Here is a 12,904-nt window from a genome sequence, read left to right on the forward strand (position 1 = left end):
CAGTTAATTAGCAATTGAGATTCCACCTGCAATCTTGATTCTCCCTTGCAGTGTAATATGTCCACAGTTTCCAGAGATTAGGACGTGAACATCTTTAGGGGCCCATTATTCTACCAACTACAGTCTTTAAAGCTGCTTTATGGCTTTTCTTGTTTAAACCAAGAAAATCTACGTGGCTTAAACAAAAGCATGTTTATGGTTTATTTCAGAATCCAGAGGTCGATTTGATCACTTGATGATATAATCAAGGACCCAGGCCCTTTTTTTTCCTCCCACTCTGCCCCACTCAGAGCACTGTCTTTCTTCTCCTAGCTTGTCCCCTCATGATCACAAGATGGCTGCCAAACCACCAGACATCACATCCAAAGCAGAAGAGAAGGTGGCAAAGGGGCTTTCCTTTAACACTGCTCTCTTTGACTAGAAAGGAGAACTGCGAGCTTTCTCTGTGGTTCCATGGCAGAGAGGAAGGACAGACAGACCAGATATGTTGACCAACTCAAGCTGAATTTACCAGCTGGAAATCAGGAAATGTCATTTCCCAGATGGGGTGGTGTGTCAGTGTATAAGAGTGAGGGGTCCAAGTGGCCAGAGTCAGAGATCAGTCTATGGTTGGGGTCAAAGATTATTCTGTTGCCAGGGCTAGGGGTCAGCAGGTGGCTGGGGTCAGTGTGCAGCTAAGATCATGAATAGGTCCACAGCATGGGTCAGGAATCAGTCCACAGCTGGGTCAGAGGTCATTCTGTAGTTGGAGTCAAGTATCAAACTGGAGCTGGGATCAGAAGTTTGTTTAGTGTTTCTCTCTCTCTGCATCTTGGTCTCTCTTGTTTTGTTCTCCTTCTCTGGAAAGACCTGTCTTATATAATATATATGATGAGAAATGCATGACAGGAACCTCTGCAAAGATACAAACACTGACTCTGCACATGGACCATGTCTAGAAGTGATGTGGACACATACACAGTTGGTGGGGTGATGCCATCGGGACCATTTCTGTGTCGGATTTCTATTGGTCCAGTCTGTCCTTTTCAAAATAAAGTGACATTAAATTTAGAATATTATTATCTCCTTTAATTATGTTTTATGACACCCACAGACCCATTCAGTATAATAACAATAATGCTAGGAAACGCTCGGACAGCATTAACTATGTGCAGGCACCATTCTGAGCCTTATGTGTGCTCCATGAGGTCAGTACTATTATTATTCCCATTTTACAGAAGAGGAAGGAAGCCCCGAGGGGTTCCATGACTGGCCCTGAGCCACACGGCTGGTCCTCGGAGCACCCTGAGTTCTGAATGTATGTCAAGCCCTTTGCCAGGTGCTGGAGGGGATGGAGGAGAAAGGCAGGGATGAAAGAGAGGAGAGGTCGGGAGGGTGGAGGTAGCCCAGGCCTAGTTTTCTGGGCTTTCTGGGCATGGTACCTCCATAGGCACAGAGGCAGGCACTGGGCAAGAGTGAGCCACTAGGGGGCAGCAGGAACCAGTGAGCTGGTCTCCAGCCAGTCTGATCTCCATTGGCTAGGCGTCCTCGACTCATTAATAAAGCTGGAAAAGGGTGGGATTTTGAGGAAGAACTGGCACTGTCCTGCTGCTGTCAGGAAGCTCAGGCCAGTTCGTCACAAGAGCAGCTGGGCATAGCCTGGCCTTCACCCATCAAGACATCTGCTCCTCACTCCACCACTGTGGGCTGCAGGGTACTTCTCTTATCCATCTTTGATGGGGAGGAAACTGAGACCCAGAGCGGTCAACACCTTGCCCACAGTCACAGGGCTCCGAATTGGCACAGGCAGGTTCAAACCGAGGCAGGATGAGTGCAGAGCCTTGCTTCTCTGAGTCTCAGTGTTCTCACCTGTAAAAGCGGTATAAGAATCTAGGCAAAGGGCAGACAAGAGTGGTTAGGAGTCAGGGTACGTCATGGAAAAGTCTCGCACAGAGGTCTCTGGCTGCTGTGAGGATCCGGTGAGGTCATGCCTCCCTTGCAGCGGGGGCTCAGAAACTTCTTGCTGTTTGTGTTGTTGTTGTTTTTTTAATCAATAACTTTCGTGGGAAAATAATGTCAGACAGGTTATTCAACAGGATGTTAACGGAGATACACCTTCAAAAACAAACATATACATTTTGGGACCGCCCACGAAATGACAGGTGCTGGGGAGGGGGTCAGGATTTCCGGTGTTTTTCACTTTCCTATTTATTAACCTAAAACGTTTAGGTTTTCCCTGAATCGGAGAAGGCTGGCACGTGCCGATTTAGTAATCAGAAAAAAGCGGTAAGTAGGGGTTTTGTTTTTTAAAAAAAAACTAAAGAGGAAACGACCCCCCCATCCTGCCACCCCCACCTTCTGGAAAAAATCTTTGTAAAATTGAGGCGGGGGGTGTGCGGGGCTAGGGCGGGGGGACCCCGAATTCAATGCCTCTGGAGGTCTCCTGGGTTCTTCTGAGACCTTCCAGTCTCCGGCCGCGCCCAGCCCCCTTTGGTGCTGCTACCCTGGGGAACCCTTCCTGCTCTCCATACCTCTGGTCCAGACCGGCGAGGGGCGCTGGGAAACTCACGCGGCCAGCATCTCGCTCCGCCCACACCTGCCGCCTACTTCCTACTCGGTGGGGCGGTCCCCCGCTGGTCCCAACCGATCCATCAGACCCCGCCCCTCAGTAGCTCTGGGGCAAACGTTTGATGCAACCTGTCCCTCCTCTCTCCTTTCATCTCTTCGGACCCTATCCTCTCTCCTCCACGCTGAGGCAGTTGCTAACGTTGTACCTTGGACTGTAATGATCTAGCCCTGTCCTCCTGTCCAATACCAATAATGTAATCACTAGCCACTTGGGGCTATTTAAAATTTTTTTTGGGGGGGGCTGTTTAAATTTAAATGTTAATTCAATAAAATTAAAAAATCAGTTCCTCAGTCACACTAACCATATTTCAAGTGTGTAATAGCCACACACGGCTAGTGCCACTGTATTGGACAACGTGAAAGCTCTCCATCACAGCAAAAATTTCTGTTGGATAGCGTTATTCTGGACACTCATTTGTCTTGCTATAAATCCCTTCCTAACGTAACAGAGCGGGACGGGACCTTCTGGGGCCTTCTGGGGACAGACCCCTCCCCCACATCCTCTGCTGTAGCTCCTCTATGAAGTATTGATATCTAGATAATAGCATCTGATGCACATTTCCTCAGTTGTTTTTACAGATGCTAAAACCACCACTAAATGGAAGAAAGTAACTGCTTGATACTGATGACCCCAGACCTACTGGCGCCTAAGAATTGATACCTCACCATCAACCGATCAGAAAACTGTGCACGAGCTGATCACACACCCTGTGACGCCCCCCCCGCCCCCACCCCGCTCACCTGGCTTTTAAAAATGCTTTGCTGAAGCCCTTTGGGGAGTTCGGGGTTGAGTACAAGCCATCCACTCTCCTTGCATGGCCCTGCAATAAACCTTTCTCTGCTCCAAACTCCGACATTTTGGTTTGTTGGTCTCACTGTGTCCAGCACATGAACTTGCATTTGGTAACACTAAGATTGTTCCTTGAACCAATGTTCTCTCTCTTTTTTTCTGATTCCCTCCCTAAAAATCTAAAATAAAACTTTGATCCACTTTCATAATTTGAGAAATTTATTTTTGTTTTAACAATTTCTGTCAGGGAGTAATTATATTTGAATGAAGGAGTGACTCGCCAGGCTTAGTCTGGGGAAGCCCTGACCTTAAAGGAGTAGGCAGAAGCCAGAGAGCATGGGGGACTGAGGCGGGCATGAGCTGGGGATCTCCCATGTCAGGATCAACTAATGGCAGTGGGAGTCATCAGGGGCTTACCAGGGAGATTTGGAGTGTCTACTGAAAAAAAAACAAAAACAAAAAAATCACACCATAAAAGCTGAGAATTATGTTTTATTCAGGGACATTACTGAGAACTATATAGCCTGGGATACAGCCTCTCAGACCGCTCTGAGGAACTGTTCCAAAGAGGTAAGAGGGCAGCCTGGATCTATAGGAGTTTTTGCTGAAACAAAACAAAACATGTAGTAGAACGTCGAAAGATTATTGCTAATCACAAGAAAAAGCAGACATCTCAAGTTAATGATTTTAGTGCTTTTCTGTGTTTGGGAAGATGCGAGAGTCTGGGCATCTTAACTGTCTAGGGCGTGTATCCTGTTTTTCTCCCGGATTCCCTTCGGGGCTCACTGTCCTGGGGCAGCTGCAGTGGCTGAAGGCTTGATGGTGGGCAATAGTTTTGTTTACCAGAATGCAGACACCATTCCTCGTTGACTGAAACGGCAGGCAACATTTTGGTTGTTTGTTTGGTTTTGGTCCACGGGAGGAAGCCCAGAGCAGTGGCTGAGGCTGAGAATTCTAGATTTCTAAGCTGGTTGTACCCTCTCACTCTTGTTACCTGTGCCCCCGCCAGGTTGGAGTAAACCCAGCGGTTGATGATAATGTAGACTATCTTCAGGACAACGCTCCAATGCAGGTTTCATCATCCTTCTTATTTTACAGATGAAAAAAATGAAGACACAGGCAGGACGAAGGAGACAGAGCGAGCAGAGACGGGGGCTGGGACTTCACACCCCGAAGACCCTTGGGTTCCCTGCCTAACTTGGAGACATGCCTGGGAGGTCAAGATCAGATTTTAAGGGGATTTTTAAAAGTCTTTTATCAAAGAAATTCTCGAGGAAGACCCTGGCGGCCAGGCACTCCCCTGTGCTAATCAACACATTTCTGGTGGGATTCACTTCACTCCTGAGTGAGAAGAGCAGCAAGGAGGATTTTAACCACCCCCATCACTGTTGTCAGAAGGAACCTTAATTCTCCACTTCTGCGAGGTGAGAGGGAGTCCTATTGGAGGAACATCTCCAGTGCCTCCACTTCCTCTCCTGGGCTCCTGCTTATAGATGGATTACGTTTGGGACTGGAGAGATTGAAGAGAGATGGGTGTCTATTGGACCATGTTTCTCAGTGGGTGGGGCTAATGTGCATTTAAGCCAAAATATAAATTCCTCACTCCAGTCCCCCATCCTGCCTGACCTTATCTCTCACCACTGTCCCTGGCTCACTGCGCTGTAGCTGATCTTTCTTACTGGGAACACGCCAAACTCCTTGTGCCTCAGGGCCTTTGCACTTGCTCTATCCTCTGCCTGGAATGCTCTTCCTCCAGTCCATCCTGGTTCTTCTAGTCACTGAAGGCTCAGCTCACATGTCACCTCCTTAAAGACCTCTCCACTAACCCCCCCATCTCAGACTCCTATTTTTTCCTTTTGTCTTTTACATTTCTGTCTACCCCACTGAACTGTAGGGTCCAAGAGGGAAGGGACTTTGTGTCACTCAGTTTCCTCACATCCAGCACAGTGGCTGGCCCATAGTAAGTTCTCAGTAAACATCAGTGGGATGTGTTTCCCGCTCTCTCTGCTTCCTCCTTCCCTGTGTTAAGATGGAGAAGGGGGTTGGGGAAGCCAGAACGGTGACCTCTCTCCAGCTTCCCTGAACCTGGGAGGGTGGGTTGAAATCCGAATAAGAGATGGGAGGTGTCTCTGCCTAGTTCTCCATTCTATTTTCCCAAAGCCCAGCGGATTCTGTAATATGAGCCTCAGCTGACAAGTTGGGTGTCTTCCTCCTAAGATCCTGGGGATAGAATAAGTCAGTCTCAATTCTGTTGGACTTGCAATCCAACCAGCTCTCCAGCACTCACCCAAATATATTTTCTCTGTTGGCTGCTTAGTTTTTTTAGTTTTTATTTTATTTTTGGCCACCCCGCGAGGCTTGCGGGATCTTAGTTCCCCGACCAGGTATTGAACCAGGGCCACGGCAGTGAAAGCACCGAGTCCTATCCACTGGCTGCTTAGTTTTAAAATTTGATTTTCTGAGATGACCCGCAGGCTAATCAGAGCTGACAATCGAGTCGGTGCCATGCTGTACATGAGATGGCACACCATGGTGGCTGGGAACTCTGCAATCAGACCTGGATTCAAATTCTGGCTCCCGGACTTCCCAGTTGTGTGGCCCTAAGCTAAACCTCAACCTCTCTGGGCCTGCTCCCTTATCTGTAAAGTTGGGATAATAACCTGCTCGCTAGAGCTGTGACACAGTCAGTGTACGACACCAAGCAAATTGCTTGGTCCTAACTAGTTATTTTTATTTTAAATTATTATATTTTATTACAAAGAACTCTTGAAGACAAAAGGTCCAGAGGGCTAGTTCAGGTTCTGCCACTCACTGTGTGACGTTGGCAAGTCCCTTTTCCTCTCTAGAGCAGTTTCCCTCATCTGCAAACCGTGGGTGTGGGGTGGTGACTCAGGCAGCTAAAGGGATAGATTTGGGCTCAGCACAAAGGAGGCAGTTCTCACAAACATTAGGCTGCATGTAAGGTAGTGAGGTCCCCATCACCTCCGTAATGTATTACGTAGAATGCCAGAGCAGGAAGGAACCTCAAACAGCCGAGCCCTTCATTTTGCAAGCGTGGCAGTCAGGGCGGCTACTCACAGAGTGATCGCAGACAAAGGAGCTTAAGATCCCCTGCCTGCCTGTCTGAGGCCCACTCCATACACCGACCGCCCAGATGTTAAAGCACGGATCACCTACAAAGAGGCTGAGCGATGGCTCAGCTATGGGTCTGCCACTAGCTGTGTGACCTTGGCAAAGGAGCAGCTGCCAATCACAGCCCTGTCCACATCTCCACGTGCCCAAAGCTGCTCAAACACCGCTCCTCCCCCACCCCCCCAGCTCTCAATCTGAGGAATTTTTCCTGGAGCAGCTGGAAGTGCTGGGGAGTTGCCCCTGGCAGCAGCCCTCCACCAATGACAGATGGGAGTTGGTGGACAAACAGCTAGCTCCCCACCTCCAGGCATGCACTGCGCCTGGCCTGCCCAAGCTCCCCCGCGGCGTGAAGCACCTGTTGCCCGCGCTGGCACTCTGTGCGATAACACCTTTTATTGCCTCCTGCCCTTCCCTGCCTCCTTTCCCCACTCTCCAAGCAGGGCTTCCTGGGATTGCCACCTATTTCAACAAACTGTAGTTGAATCCTGGTCTCGGGGAAACCCAAGAAGACAGGAAGTTACTTAACCTCTTGGGTTGGTCTCAGTACCTCTGGATGGGAGGATTCTACGAGTTAATAGAGGTAAAGCACTCGCAACGGTGCCTGGCAGTATGTTTGTTTAATAAATGGGGTGGGAAGGGTGGGGAAGGAGGTAAAGAACCTTTATTTATACAAAACTCCACTCCCCCCCATTCTACCCTCCTCAGCAAACACAAACACCAGGTGATGAAACAATTTTTGAGATGTACACAAACAATGCACATTACTCAACCTGAGGTCGGGGCCGAGGTGCAGGTGATGTGCCTGGTGTCGGCATCTCGGACGCCCAGCTCGCTGGATCAGGAGACCTGAGCCACTCCCTCTGAACCACCGATGCCAGCAACGGCATGCATGGGGGCACACGCCGGCCCCAAGGTCACCAGGCATGCTTGTTCTGGGGATCCAGTGATTAACAGGAACCCCCGACCTTACAGCTGTGTGGGAAGCCGGCAGCAAGCCGTCACTGCTCGGTAATCACAATTCTTCGTGTCCTCGTTAACTCCACCTGACTAAGCGCCCCTCCGCAGCTCAGGCGCTGCTGCCAGTGTCAACCTCTGTTAAATGAACGGGCGTCTCTGGGCAAATGACCACTCTTTCTGGACCTCAGTTTCCCAAGGCCTCCCAAGTCATTCTCCCATTGGCTTGGTTAGCTTCTAGGCTCAGCATCCGATCCAGTGAGATGGTGGCAGCTAACCCCAGGCCTGGGCAAGACACGAGTAACAAAGCAGCTCGGTGGACAAAACACGCCTTGAGCGTGACAGCGATAGTCCACTGGGGCAGCTGTGGACCCGTGAAATGACCAACAGCTCATTCACAAGCCAAGGCGCCCGGGAACCTCCTGATCCCTGCAGGTGCCTCCACTCCCATGGGACGTGGCGAGCCCGGGCCAATGGTGGGAGCCTGGGGCGGCTGGTCTCCGTAGCCCCAGTGTTGGACAACTTCACCACTTCATAGCAGGGTTCCCTGAGTCTTTCGGAACCCTGCCAGCTGGGCTGCCTTCTGGAGGGAGGCATTCCGCAGTCACGGGTAAGGCCCAGTCTTCGCTTGTAGACTCCAGCAAGAAGTGGGCACGCACCTAGGAAGCGTCCGTGCACGTGGGCCCTGGGGAGAGCATGGCCACCACCGTGGAGGTCTGGCTTGAGCTCTGAGCATTGTTGGGGGCAGTTTGGAAGAACAGGGGGGACTTACCCTCCTCTGAGACACCCAAGGGTGCTAGGGAGGCCGGAGAGAGGCTGGCCTCCAATGCCCCACCGAGCTGGGTGTCCAGGGCCCTCAGGGGGCTCACCGGGGGTGAGGACCCGTCCCCACGGCAGCAGCCACAGCAGGGGCTGGCCTCGATGTGGGCCTTGCCACGTTCCTCCTGGCCGTGGCATTGCTTCAGGTGGCCACACAGGTGGCAGGTGAGGGCTGAGTAGACAATGCCATTGGCCAGGTCATCCCCGAGGGGGTCTGTGGTTGGCTCCGGGGATAGCAGGGGCTTCTGGCTGTCTTGTCCCTTGACCACTGGCTCCAAACCAGGGCACTCTGGGGTGCTGCCTGGGAGGAGTGAGTCCTGAGGGCTGTGAGGGGGCTCCACGTCCAGTCCAAAGGTGAACAGGGGGACGGGGACTGGGGCAGGGGCTCTGGGGCAGCCAGGAGTGAGGCTCTGGAAGGGCTTGTAGCCCCCCTCCCCACTGCTGGGCTCAGGCCCAGATGTCCCCGGGCAGCTAGCGGTGCCAGCGAGCACGCTGGAGAAGGCCTTGTAGCCAGCCTCTCCGCAAGGGCCAAAGCCCTCCAGCCCGCTGTCCCGGGCGCCGCCCTGCTTCACGGCCTGCACAAACTCCCGGTAGCCACTGCTGGGGGCCGAGGCGGGGCCCGGGGCTGCCCTGCACTGGAGGACGCTCTGGCGCAGGATCTGCTCCCACGTTTCTGGCTCAGGCTGGAGTGTGGTGGGCGGTGCAGATTGCTGGGGGGCGGCGGGGATGCTGGGGTCCACTTCCCCCAGGTGTTCGGCCAGCTGTGGGTCTGAGTCAAGCTCTCCAGGGCCTGAGGACTGGCTCAGGAAGGTGCTGAAGCTGCGGTAAGTGGGGTTGTCTGCGATGACGCCGGGCATATCTGGGAAAGCCAGCCTGGCTGGGCTCTGGGTTGGAGGACTTGACTCTGGGTTCAAAGGCTCCTTGTCCTCAGACGATGCCTCCTGGGGCCCCACACCTGGGGACGTGGCCCAGGGCCTCTGAACACTTGGATTTTCTAAAGGTGGAAGAAGGCAGGACTCCTCCAAGCCCTGTGGGCTAAAGCCCCTATCCTCGCCCCCGAGAAGGTCCAGGAACAGGCTCTCTGCCAGCCGGGCTGCGATGCCCTCCCTGCCCTCCTGGAAGCTGCCCCCACTGCTGTCAGGTGATGGGCAGAAGCTCCCTTTATCTTCCTCCACTTCCTCTTCTTCATTCTCCACTTGGGCCTCAAACAGCTCCACGCACCGAACAAAGCTGATGCTCTCTGGCCAGAGGATTGTCTTGTTGACCTCCATGGGGTGCCATGCTACTTTTCCAGGACACTGGAAAGGCTCGTTTCTAGCAGCCTTGGCGGAATCTTCATCCCTTTCCATGCCATGCTCCAGTAAACAGGGCAGAAGCTTGGCAAGACAAGTCTTCCAGTGTCTACAAGAGCAAAGTTCGATCAGGGTTCAGTTTCTCCACTTGAAAAATCTCCTATTCATCCTTCAAAGCCCAGCTCAAAATCACCCTGGACTGATGTTGAGACAGGCTGGGACCCAGGACCCTTTGCTGTAGTGCTACAATGCTTGCAAGTGGACAAACCTCACCTCCAGCAACAAAATACAAAGAAACTATATGGGACTAAAAAAAACTGGCTGCAAGCGCAGTTGGGGCTTGCACAAAAGATACAGAAAGGCCAAAAAACGCAACTGCCACTTCTGAAGAGCCAGGATCAAAACCAGGGTACTGCGCATGCCGCCTGCACTTCACACCACCAGAGGGGTGGGCAAAACACCTAAGCTACCCCTCCGGCCCAATCCCTGGACACACCCCTAACCCTCACCCCATATCAGGAACCAGCTCGCCTGCCCCCCTCGGGGAGTGGGCAAGAGAACCTGCTACTTGTTCTCCAACACCCCCCAGCCCCTCACCCACCCCGCCCCGCCCCATTGCAGCAGGGGCCCCAGTAAAGCCTTGCCTGAATTTCTTGTCTGGCATCTAGTCAATTTCTCTTGACTAGGGAAGGCCGAGAACCCTGGTGGGTATCAATGTCTATCTGTTGCAAACACACTTCCAGACTTTCTAATCAATAATCTATCAGTCCACCCTCACTACTAGATTGGGAACTCCTTGAAGGCAGGGCCTGTGTCTTACTTTGGGATTTCTGGAGCCTGGCATATAATACAAACTCAATCTATTGAATAAGGAGAAGTCTTTGTCAGGGATGACGGTATTTAAAATACCTATCAGCGGTAGGATAGGGAGGGTGGGAGGGAGACGCAAGAGGGAGCGGATATGGGGATATATGTATACATATAGCTGATTCACTTTGTTATACAGCAGAAACTGATACAACATTGTAAAGCAATTATATTCCAATAAAGACGTTAAAAAATAAATAAAAATAAAATACCTATCAACACCATAGCATAAGTAAGGACCAATTAGAATGGCTGGGGAGTCCTAGGGCCGGGGCAGCATCCTGGAGTCCCCTGCTGTGCTAGGTATAAACCCTTCAGTTACTGGATTGTGGGTAGGTTCAAGGGGCCCTGAGAGAGGGGCTAAGGAGGCCAGGAAGATGGTGGCATATTCAAGGGTCCAGGATAGTGGTATCTGCCCACCAGTATGCCACTATGTCAACAGTTTAACAAGTGGTACAGCTGCCCTGCTTGTTACCCCCATCAGGCTTGCTCAGAACAGACTGGGCATCCCAAGGGGTTTCAGTATGTACCTGACCCCCAGTGAAACTCAGGGGACTCAGCCAGCAGCTGACCTACCCAGACCACCCCCTCCCCCTGCTATCTCTTGAAGTCTAGTGTCACAGGACAAGTGCTGAACAAGGAAGATAAGGCAGACTCTCAAGATGGGGCCCACCACCCCAATTCCATCCCCTTCCAAATCCACATAGGCGATGATCCAAGTTCATATACATACGGGCACTTGGCTGGTTCCTGGCCTTGGGACCGCTTCCCCCACAGTGACACCTAAAACATAGAGACAGCCAGTGACACAGAGCCGAGAGGCCTGCCGGCCCAGCCTATCGTCCAGCAATGCTCAGCACGTGTTTGCCGTGAGGAGACTTTGAGTCTTGACATCACACAGGTCTGAGGTCTGATCAGGTTGCTTCCCCTCTCTGAGCCTCAGTTTTCTGAGAATTAAGGAGGCTGCACTATTAAGTTGCTGTGGCTGATGGCAAAAATGGCCACAGTCTCTGAAGCTCCTCCCATCCCTGAATCTGGCATGGCTGTGTGACTTGCTTTGACCAATAGCATGTGGTGGAAGTGATACTGTGCTAACTGGGTCAGCCTGCTGAAGGATAACAGACACATACATGGCTTAGTAACCTCCACGGCCCCAGATGTGTCAGCCACCTGCCAGACCTGCTAGTGAGGCCCCTGGTACAGGCCCAGCCAAACCAAGGATCCTTCCACCCCCACTGCTGAGCAGAGCCCAACTACAGACTTGCAGAAGCAAGAGCTACATAAGTGGCTACTGTTTTAACTTTCTAAATTTTGGGATGATTTGTTACACAGCAAAATCTAACTGATACATAAACGACACTATGTGCACAACGCTGTAATATACACTTCATGTGGATTGTCTCGGTGAATTCCAACACCAGCCCTGTTATAACCACTGCTATAACCCACACAAGAAAACTGAGGCTCAGAGAAGTTAAGCAACTTGTTAAGTCTAACCTGCAGGTAAGTGGCAGAGCCAGGGTTCAAAGCCAGTACCACTGGACTCCAGAGCCTGCTACAGGGTCCCTGGAGAATTGAGGACACTCAGACCTTCTGTTCTAGACGGGACCTGTATCCCCGCCTCCCCCTGTCCTAGAGAACCCTGATGGCACTAAGGCAAACCCCACCTGGCCATCGCACTGGGGAAGCTGACCCCACCCATAGCTCAGGGGTGGCCACCTGGTTGGTCTCAAGTATTCCCACTCCTTACAAGTGAGTGGTTTAGGAAAGAGACTGTGATGTAATTCAAGCCAATGAGAATGGAGAGATTTGCTAGTGTTTTGGGGGGCAGTTTCCTGCTCCTAAGAGGAATATACAGAAAGCCTGTCCCCTTCTCCCTCTCCTTTTGGCCTCCTGCTCTGGTACAGGTACCTTGCCAAGAGATGACATGCTGATGACCTCAGGGATCATCTCCTCCCAAGGGAGGGAAAAAACCAACCCCAGAGAAACCCCTGTCTCCCACCCAGGCTGAAAGAACAGTCATGGAAGCCAAAGGGAAGGGAGTGAAAGCCTCTAGCTGCTGACTCAACCTACCCTGAAACCTTCCTGACTTCCCATGTGCAACCTCAAAAGCCAAGAAATATCCTGAACATCCCAGACATCTTGAGTCGTATTTCCCTGTACACGCAGTGCACAGCATCCTTACCAACCCCCTCTCCTACCTGAGAATCCTGAATGACAACAGCCACGAGGGGGCTGTGGGCTGGGTTGGGAATTTGGTCCCACCATTCTTTCTTAATCCTGAAAAAGAAAAGGACAAGATGTTGGTCCCTGTATCACTAACAGGTTGACATTACTCCCATAAAAATTATCATAGTCACCAAGACTTATCAGGGGTCAGAGATCATGTCGATAGGTTTTTTGGCTGTCTCACCCTCACCCCGTGAAACAGGTTCTACTGCTA

General features: G+C 51.6%; 1 protein-coding gene across 9 annotated transcripts in view; it reads right to left on the minus strand.

Annotated features, from left to right (window-relative positions):
- Positions 1-3,876: 3,876 nt before the first annotated feature.
- IL4R (interleukin 4 receptor) overlaps positions 3,877-12,904 on the minus strand; it is a 40,730-nt gene continuing 31,702 nt past the window's right edge. For all 9 annotated transcript variants that reach the window (XM_022588464.3, XM_022588460.3, XM_022588458.3 and 6 more), the window contains 3 exons: positions 12,663-12,741; positions 11,195-11,244; positions 3,877-9,703 (listed from right to left, as the gene is read on the minus strand). In XM_022588464.3, the coding sequence (XP_022444172.3) occupies positions 8,143-9,703; positions 11,195-11,244; positions 12,663-12,741 (1,690 nt within the window). In that variant the 3' untranslated portion in view covers positions 3,877-8,142. The remainder of the gene's footprint in view (positions 9,704-11,194; positions 11,245-12,662; positions 12,742-12,904) is intronic.

This window comes from Delphinapterus leucas, chromosome 15 (genome assembly GCF_059928025.1).
Source record: "Delphinapterus leucas isolate spDelLeu-1000000601 "Yukka" chromosome 15, BTC_Dleu_Yukka2, whole genome shotgun sequence".
NCBI classification, from domain to species: Eukaryota; Metazoa; Chordata; class Mammalia; order Artiodactyla; family Monodontidae; genus Delphinapterus; species Delphinapterus leucas.